At 39.6% G+C, this 10,038-nt stretch overlaps 1 protein-coding gene across 1 annotated transcript in view; it reads right to left on the bottom strand.

Moving 5' to 3' along the window:
- Positions 1-10,038, bottom strand: part of EPHA5 (EPH receptor A5) — a 270,172-nt gene that overhangs the window by 230,679 nt on the left and 29,455 nt on the right. The window contains 1 exon segment of the mRNA XM_018559918.1: positions 3,977-4,041. Coding sequence (XP_018415420.1) covers positions 3,977-4,041 — 65 coding nt within the window.

The following is a 10,038-nucleotide window of genomic DNA, read 5'->3' as shown; positions in this document are numbered from 1 at the left end:
CTACTGAACCGAAGGGGTCCTGGGGCCGAAGCTAGCCGAAGGATCGGTCGAAGCTACGGCTAGATCCTTCGGCAGCTTCGTGAATAGACCCCCCTAGTATTTTGTGACCTGTAACTCCCACAATAAACTGAAATCCAAGACATATGATATACCTAATAAATCAGGACAAATAAAAATAATTTACTATGAATTATTTTCTGTTAGCTACACTAATTATGTACACATCATTATTGCCTGTGAAAAAATGTGGGGTTTTTTTTGCATTTTTGTATTTTGTATTTTTTATAAAAGAAAATAATTATTTAATGCATATGTCACATAAAATCAAAGTCCATTTTGTCCTTTAAAAAAGCGGTATATAATATGTGTAGGTGCAATGAATGAGGAAGATGGAAATTATGGTTAAACAAACACATTGCAAAAATGGCAAAATTGCTCCGGTCCCCAGGAACGAATACATTTTCTGAAGCTGTGTCACTGAGTGGTTAAGGCACATTTTAACTGTGCTTTGCATTAACGCACTCTCATGTGCATTGTGGTATGCTAGCTAAGTGCATTCAGATGCCATTCAAAATGAAGGACACTGTAACACATCTCACTTTTACATGTGCTATACTGCATATATGTGAATGGGCCATAACATGTTGTTTTTTTACCAGGCCTGAAATGGTATAGAAAACAAGCACACTTCCTCCTCAATGTGTAGTTCTTGGCACAATTTTATTCCCACATCAGGGGACATCAGGGAAAATTTGCCAGCCATCCAGAAGCACTTGATATATGGAGCTGATCTGGCAAAGTCTATTATCAGCTGAACTTTAATTGATTCAGTCTTGCAAAGCAAAAGTAAACAGGCCTTTGTTGTGACTATAAGCAAGTCAATCACCTCTAGATGTAAAGCAGGTTAGAAAATGACTGATGCTAGGTCTACATCTAATCTGTAGTCATAAACCCACCACTACTACCTTGTGCACGGCATGCAAATTTTGTCATATATCTAACATTTTTTATCTCATTTTTTCCATGGATGGATTAGAACAGCTCCAAGCAGCATAACACAGTTTAAAGATGAAACGGGTCATCGCTTGGTCATATATTCATCTTCCAGTTCAAATACCCCCTATATCTTTTTTAAATCATGTAGTTTAATTCATCCAGTTAGGATGGCTCTGGCAGAAACAAACATTTGCAATGGCGTTGAAAGGAATGTTTATAATGCTGTTTGAATTAAAAAAAGAAACAGAACATCTTGTGCAGCAAGCTCCTCCGCATACTCCATAATCTCCGTAGACTGAAAAAAAGGTTATCTCCCATACTGTGCAAAAAGCTCCCAGAATCCTTCAAAGGAATCTGACTGCCTACAGTAAGCAGATGTGTATTTTCTTAAAGGAAGCACTTGCACTTTCCGAAAATGTAAATAGTAGGAAATAAAATCAGCATGATAAACAAAGTAAATGGGTCATAAGGGTGGGAGCTGGCTGCAAAATGATTAAAATAGTTTACACACATGGGTGTAACGTTATGCACACTCAGTAGTGTCAAAGAGATTTGGAAAGGCGGAAGCTGCTTGATAGCTCCATTATTCCAGATGACTTAATTAAAAATTGGAGTTATACCACATAACAAAACCATTGGCAGCTGTAAAACCACATAACCCATCAGAGATTGCAATAAAACTGCAGCCAAATTTCATGCAAAGCAAATAAATATGTATTTCGTGTATTCTGTGAACCCATGTGTGTGAGACAATATTTGGTAATAACAGCTTTGCTCTTATGCCTTACTGAATACGTGTGCATAAACTGTGGATGAAAAACGCCCTTTACTCTGAGGTCTAAACATGTTATATGGAAAGCAAGATATAAAGCATCATTTTTGTAGAGGAGTAAAGTAAATGGTGAAATTCTAGTAATACTTCCCATGAACCAATCTTGCCGTGCTTCCCCGTGAAATTTGCCCCTATTAGGACAGAGTTTTGTGGTCATGCAGTCCTATGCACCTTGCATTAAATCGATATGTGTAAAACAAAAATATATGTCATCGAATGAATAAACATTTTGGTGACTGAAGCATATGTGCCTTTTCCACACAACTAAGACGGGGTCAAAAGAGAACTATAGTCAAACCTTTTTTGGGCTTTAGTTCTCTTTTGGGTCACAGGAGTACATTTACTACTGCCTGCTATATGCTGACAGTGCAGAGCCATGCTGCAGCTGGAAAAGTTCCTAACAATATTGTTGGGATACACCCCACTGCCTGATTGACAGCTGGCTCTGCCTCTCTAGAGCCAGAGCCAGCTGTGTCCTCCCCCTCACCAGCGTTAAAGAATCACCTGCACAGCATACAGCGCTTCGACCAAACAAAATATCCGTTGGTACTCGAAATGACGACACGGATGGTGCCATGTAACAATCCAAGTAAAGATAGTAGTCACCAGCACTCACTTGTAATGTGCAAAAAGGATAGCACTTTTATTGATATGCCACATGCGTCAAGAAGCCAATGTTTCAAGGCCATGCAGGGTCCCTTCATCAGGGTGTCACGATGTTGCAAACTTTTAACCCTTTTGTGAATAACCATGTTAGTTTACTAAGTGAGCATGCACTTTAAAATATTAACATGCTCGATTTATTTAGTAAATCAACCCCATTACCTCATGTGGGTGAACTAAAGTTTATAGTGATTTATTACAGTGGATTTATTAAACATATGTACTTTATTATATGCGTGTGAAAGACCGGAGACATATAATTATCAAAAACAATAAATAAACCGCTGTTAATTTGAAGTGCCTCCCTGAAAATGTCCACCCAACATGCTAATGAGGAATTGTAAACAGAAAAAAAGGTTACCATTTGGACTTAGTTGTGGCAGGAAAAATGGACCCCACATTAATATAGCTTCTTTGTTGGATAGCGTAAGGTAAGTTTGGAACTACTGTCATGTTTTATTGTGTCCAAATTAGGGAGATTCCCCCTCCTTTTTGTCATGTTGACAAAAACTGATTTTTTTTTTATATATCATTTGAGAGAACAGGAAGTAACAAGACTACTCAAATGCTGATAATATAAACAGTTAAAGTGGTACTAAAGGCTGAATTCTCTGCATTAAGGTAAAAAATGCCCAGCACCTTTCCAAGTTGCCCTATCCCCACCACTTACCTCCATTCGCTTGTCACTGAAGGGTCTGTGAAGTCTTCGCTAGTCCCCAAACTTCCTGGTTTTGGGGGAGGGTACTAAGGGCAGAGGAGCAACTTGCTCCTTCTGCCCTTAGTCAATCAGTTGGGAGGAGAGGAGATGATGGGCATGGCTGGCAGCACGCTGTATGTGTCTATGGATGCACAAAGCTAGGTGCGGGCACAGCCGGGAGCGAGCATGCATGGGTGTCCCCTCAGCAGCTGACAAGCTGAATTAGACACCCGCAAAGGGGGCAGGAGAGAGTGGTTTTTGGAAACAAGCAGGAGCACAAGGAAGAGAAGCAGTTTAAAGAAGAGAAACACCGGCTGAGTGTGGACCTCTTTATTATATAAAAAAAACAAGGTTTGATATCACTTTAAGTTTATGTAATTGCAGTAAATATACTTAGCTTAAAAAAAGAAAACTGCAGCTACCACATCCAAGGACTGGTAAGATGCAATACAGTAAATTATTGCTTTCACTTCCATACTCTATTAAAACATGGTTTAGATACGTTTTAATGTTCAATATGGGACTTGATAAATAGAAATTTCCTTAAAGAAGCAAAAATGGGGAAAACAGTTTGCCACTGTGAGATGAGTGGCAAACCTTTAGATCACAAGAGGTGGATTATAGAGGGTCAAAAATCTGGATAAAGGCAGAGCTTACTTAAACAGAAAACATAGGAAACAAGTAAGCACACTATAATTAGGTAAATTCTCAAGGGATAAAAGTATTATACCCTGAAACTTTATACATTTTTATTAGCAAACTGTTTTACTTATAATGTAAGATCTTACCCCATTTTTTGGATATGCTACCCAGCCAAGATCACCCATAACAGAACGTGAATCCAATAAGTTCACTGTAAATAAGAAAAAGATACATAAATAAACTGTTGACTTCTTCTTAATATTCAATAGCAACAACACAAATTATATATTAATTTCTAGCTTGCATAGCTGTATCGGGCACAACTGGTATGTCTTAAAGGATAGCGTCACTGTTAAAGCACGTTGCAGGTTTGAAATATTTAAAGCTGAACTCCAGGCAAAAAAGCAAAATACACATATGAAATGCAGATATGGGGGCTGTTTTACCTGCCAAATGCTCCCAACATTTAAATATTTTAATCCTACTTCTGATAAAAGTAAGCAAAACATCATGACTGGATGATACTCAAAGTGCAGAAACATGTTTTTTTACAGACTGTCAATACATTTCTGAAGTCCACTTTCCCCCTCTTCTTCTTCCCCCTTTCTAACCCTCTTTCACCCAACTCTTTTACCCCTTTAATATTTAGTTTTTTCCTCCTCTTCCTACTCAGTCCTCCCTGTATCCCTACCCCTGGTGCTGCTGGTATCAACCCTATTCCCCTTCCCTATTGACCTTTTGCCTTCTTCTTACTTCTGTTACTGTTATCACCTATATATGCCAGCCTTTATGTAGCCCAACTCCATTTTCCAAAATGTCTTCCATGCCCATATATACCCTTCCCACTCCATCACTGACTGCTATCAGCTTTATACTGCTTTGTATCCCAATGCATTTGGGACACTGGTGCCTACCCTAATTTCTAATTCTTGCTATAAAGCATTGCAGTCTTGTGTTTGACTGTCTCTTACAAAGTTGTATTTGTTATATTTTGGATAGTTTATATCTTTTGTTACTTCAGGTTTTATGTACTGCTACTGTGTTCATTAAGCTGTACACTGTCTCGTACTATATTAATCAAAATGTACTGCTTTTAAAAACAAATAAATAAAGAATTGGTTAAAATCAAACATTCCAAAAGCTTGAAATAATCGCTTTCAGACTTTTTTTGACAATTGGAAAGAACGTTGATGGTATGCGAGTGAATTAACCCATGCAAACCAATCAAAAGTAATGTCTTAACCCATCTGGATACAGTAATCAGAAATGTAATTGGCCACACTGTGCACAATGTATTTGGTATTTTGTCTGTCTTCATGAATATGCCTAATTGTGACAAAGGAAGCACCAGATTACTTAGCAGTTATAGAAAACTTCTTACGTTAAAGTCCTTAAAAAGGAGTTTGGATAAAATACATCTGTATGTATAGGTAGGGATTAGTTTTGAAACACCAGTAAGGTACATTTGAATTCATCAGCATGCCTTAACTTAGTAGTAGTCAGAATAATGCTGTAAGGGACAAATCTAGAAGAGACAGATATTACCCTGGTTTCTATTACAAGTGTATTTTGGAAGTGTTGTATTTAAAGTGGACCTTGCACTAAAAGGCAAGGTCAGCTTATCACATCAGGCCACCAAACTATCTCAAATCATGCATGATAGCTTTAAAAAAAAAACACCTGTGGGGAAAAGAAACAAATTTACCTTACAACCAATGTCCATAAAAGATAGGGTGATGTCACAATCCTTCCTGAGAGTACTGAATACTGCGCATCCCAAATCCCATGAAATGACACTCCAGCATAGAGCAGGAGTGTCTTCGTGTGAGATTTAGGATCATAATCATATCCAGGATCCCTCAAGAAGGACGCCACCCTCAGCACTCTAGTAGCCTGGAGGTTGAAAGGGGAAAAGTAAGTATAGCTTCAACATTTTTTCCACAGGTACCTCTTTTTACTGCCATCATATGGCAATTTGATATGAGGGAGGATTGCCTGATATAGTTGCCTTGATGTTCCTCTAACTTTCCCAGCTACATTAAAATCTTTGTACAGGTAAGAAAAAAAAAAAAACTACTGTATGCTGATGTTATTGTTCATGATGCTAATAGTGTTGAACAGTCTTTCCTAACTAGGAGTTCATGGATCCTTAGGATTCCCCAGAGGTTCCAAGGGGTTCCCTGAGCAATGAACAATTTCTGACACTCAGACAAGTAATCACTGATACAAATTACCTTTTTTGTTATCTATGAAGGACATTCTTTCCACTGACCACCATTGTAAGAGGAGCATTATTCCCACTGACCACCAATGTAAAGATGTCCTTCTCTCACTGACCACCAATCTAAAAGGAGCTTGTCTCCACTGACCATCTATGTAAAAGAGCATTTCTATGCCCACCAATGTAAGAGGGGCACTTCACTCACCACCAATGTAAGGGGGTGCATTTCAACTAACCATCAACAAAAGCAGGCATTTCTCCACTGACCACCAATCTGACAATTTAGATTGTTTGTATTTCTTTTCTGGGCATGATTATTAATATTTTTTGTTTATTTTTTTAAATAAATGTGTCCAATAAAGCAGCCCTGGGTATGTAAATGCACCAAGTATGCCACATGCTGTTTTTTTTTTTTTAGCTTTCTTCTCACAATAATGTGTTGTGAGCCGTAGATACAAAAATAATTACCAGGGGTTCCCTGAGACCTGAAAGTTATTTCAAGGATCCCTCTATGTTAAAAAGTTTGAGAAAACAACCTGGTGTAGACACATGGTTAGCAAAAACAAACTCCCTGCCCACTACTTTTGTGTCTATATTGTACCCTTGAAACAAGCGCAGTCAGAACAAGACCTACTGCATGATGAAACCACATACACCACAAACACCCTGTTTATAGTATTCAAAGAAACCCTAAAGTAGCATGTAGAAGGTTTTATCTTTCTGATCTCCTATATGCTACTTTTGCACATATAGCTTTGAATATGTATCTGCGTACATTTAACCTTGTAAAACTCGGGTTCCGTCTCGACCGAGTCCGAGCGCCGTCCGCGCTACTGCGCAGGCGCGCCGTACGACGCCGCCCACTCTCGGACGGGGTCCGGCGGCATCATTGCGCATGCGTGCCGCAGGACTCCGCCCTCTCTCTCGGGCCGCCGCTATAAAGCCGCGGGCCACTGTTTGATCGGCGTCCCACTATTGTGGAAGCAGGACGCTGACCAACAACAGCCCTCTCTTGCTCCATACAAAGGACCCACAACAACTGGAGTGCAACTGAGAAGCAAGGCTCCCCCAAACCTGAGGCTCATCATAAGTGCAAGTATACAGGCTTCGGCCATACCTATTGAACTGCTATTGATCTGGAGTCAGCTGTTACAACTCCATAACTATTGAACTGCTATAGATCCATTGAACTGCTATTGATTCTATTATCAGATGCAACAACCTCATACCTAATGGGCTGCCATTGATCTATTATCAGCTGTCACAACTTCATACCTACTGAACCGCTATTGATCCATTTAACTGCTATTGATTCTATTATCAGCTGTCACAACCTCATACCTATTGGGCTGCCATTGATCTACTATCAGCTGTTACAACCTCATGCTTATTGAACTGTAATTGATATCATCAGCTGTTATGAGCCATTACTAGGTGACCTATCGCTGTGTTACTCCAAACTACCCTACTTACCCATCACAGGGTAGAAGTGCTGCAAACGGTGCGTGATGTTTAGTAGCTCCCTCCTCGCCTTAAAACCATACTGGGCTTAAGAGGTAGAGCTACACTCTGATACCCGTCCCTGATAGGGAAGTCCCGATCCGCATCTGTGGTCCAGTGATCAGTTAGAACCCCTGGCAGGGTGTTACAAACCTTAACGCTCTAAAAGGTGAAATCTGATTGGTTTCTACCCACATTTGCATTTCAGTACTCTTTGTTCTGCCTGCTTTACAAAGACAATAGTGTAGCTAACATTGTTTAATGATATGAAGAAAAGTAAAGTACAGAGCTATAAAGCCTAGATTTTCTGTGCCAGAAAAAAAATCTTCTGATTGATTATTTTCTCTTTTCTCGTAGTGCACAAAAAAGATGAGAAAGGACATTAGAGGAATAAAGCCTGCAGGTTCCTTGACCCTGTCTATTAAGTAGCCTCAATGGGAGTGAAGGGGTCAATGAATGCAGTGCCGATTACAGTACGTGCTTCTTTTATAGCTCTGCAAATTAAAACAAAAAGACATATGTATTTAAATGTGAATGGATTAAACTGGAGAGCAAGAAAAGCTTATGAATAAAAAATAATAACGATAATGCAGAAAATAAAGTTTTAAATAGCTAAACTAAGATTACTTGCATAAAGACAGAACAATTGTGACTTAAAAAGAAAACACAGAAGGACACATTTACATACATAGTCACCTTTTATTTAATAAGACAACCTAGATTAACGTTTTGAAATCTGATATTAGATTGACAGCCATGGGCTAGTAGAAATCCCTACTTTTGCATTGTTATTACAAAAGCCAATACAAGAATCAGCTGCTATTTAAGAGTGATGTATTACACTCTGTCAGTATTAGAAAGCATCACTCAACCTGAGCTTTCAAATATATATATATATGCACAGCATAAAAAAAAGTGTTACCACTTAAGTATGATCCATTTTAGATGTAATTACTAGCCTTTATTCAGATCATTGAGTGTGTGTTAGAACTGATTATGTTGCAATTTTGAGAAATACACTTCTTCATTATTATTAACCTTAATAACCAATGCATCTCATGGTATACACGTGGGAGAAGAAAACCTGCAAAGTGCCGTGTTATCTAAGAAGCAGATACTTTGAGGAGCCTGAATGCTCCCTCCATCTCCTATAGAGCCCCCGACACTCGGGACACAATGGGAACTTTGTAATGCAAAACATGACATGTTTTTGTGGTGGCAGGTCCTGGCATGCCCCCTTTTTTTGTGTGCCTTACTACTGGCCTATTGCCCTATGATGGGAGGCTTCATCAACCAACAGAAAGGCTATATTGCAGGAAGGGCAATGCAGAATCAGCCTCCAGTTGATCAGTATTAGCATTAAAGACTGGGTTTTGGGAGTTCCATGTATGATATGCATGCACTATTTATTTGTAAACGCACGGTAGAGTAATTGTGCTATGCTGTCTTCGTCAGGTGCGTAGGGATGCTGTTAAGAATAAAGCACCAATACACATAACTTGTTTTTTCCACATCGTGATAATGCACACACTGCTGCAGCGCAACTATGTGAAACTAACAGCTTTTGCACATAGGTTAGCTTTAAAGGGTAATTCCAATTTTCCAGCAAATGTAGGAAACCGACATTTTCCCAACAAATTGGCCCCTCTGCCCCCCTCCCACAGTAATCATACCTTTGGGGGTCCCCTACACTGCAGCTGGTTTATGTTCCATACACCGTACACATCCTTATACACGGTACTGGGCTGCAAGGCTGTGTACAGTATACTGAACACACACTGGCTGTAGTGGGTGGACAAATTTGTGGGGGTAATTTCAGTTTCCCACATTTGCTGGGAAACTAGAATTACCCTTTAAACCAGTAATGGGTGATACTTGGATTTCTGGCTGTGAAAATAGTCTCCAGCATTAATTGATTTACCAATGCAATTTTATCAACTTAAAACCTTGGCTCAAGTTTTTCTCTTTTAGTGTTGAAGTACACAGGCAAAAAACCTTCCATTCAGATTCGTAAAGCATATAGTATATATGGATCTGAATGAAGCAGTATTGCATATTATGGGCCTATGTATACAGTTGCTACAGTTATGGTGCACTGCATTCAGCTGCACAAAGTCAAAGTAGAAAATTTTGCATCCGGGGTCAGTATTTCTTAATAATTTATGAGTGTTTACATGTAAATTATTTAAAAGAGTCAGGACCAATTGACAGAAATAGATTATTGTGAGATAAGAGACTATGGGGTCTATTCACGAAGCTGCCGAAGGATCTGGCTGTAGCTTCGGCCGATCCTTCGGCTAGCTTTGGCCCCAGGACCCCTTCGGTTCAGTAGAACCGAAGGGGTGCTGTACAGGCTATTCACAATAGCCCGTACAGCTCCCGATCATGGCCGAGCGGCTCAGCCAAGCCGAACACATATGCATCGGCTCGGCTGAGCTGTGCTGAAAGCCGAAGCTGGCCGAGCGGCTGGCCATTGGCCGGCCGACA

This window comes from Nanorana parkeri, unplaced genomic scaffold, assembly GCF_000935625.1.
Source record: "Nanorana parkeri isolate BGI_ZX_2015 unplaced genomic scaffold, ASM93562v1 scaffold421, whole genome shotgun sequence".
NCBI lineage: Eukaryota > Metazoa > Chordata > Amphibia > Anura > Dicroglossidae > Nanorana > Nanorana parkeri.
Note: the sequence above shows the minus strand (reverse complement) of the source record. Positions and strands in the feature narration are given on the sequence as shown.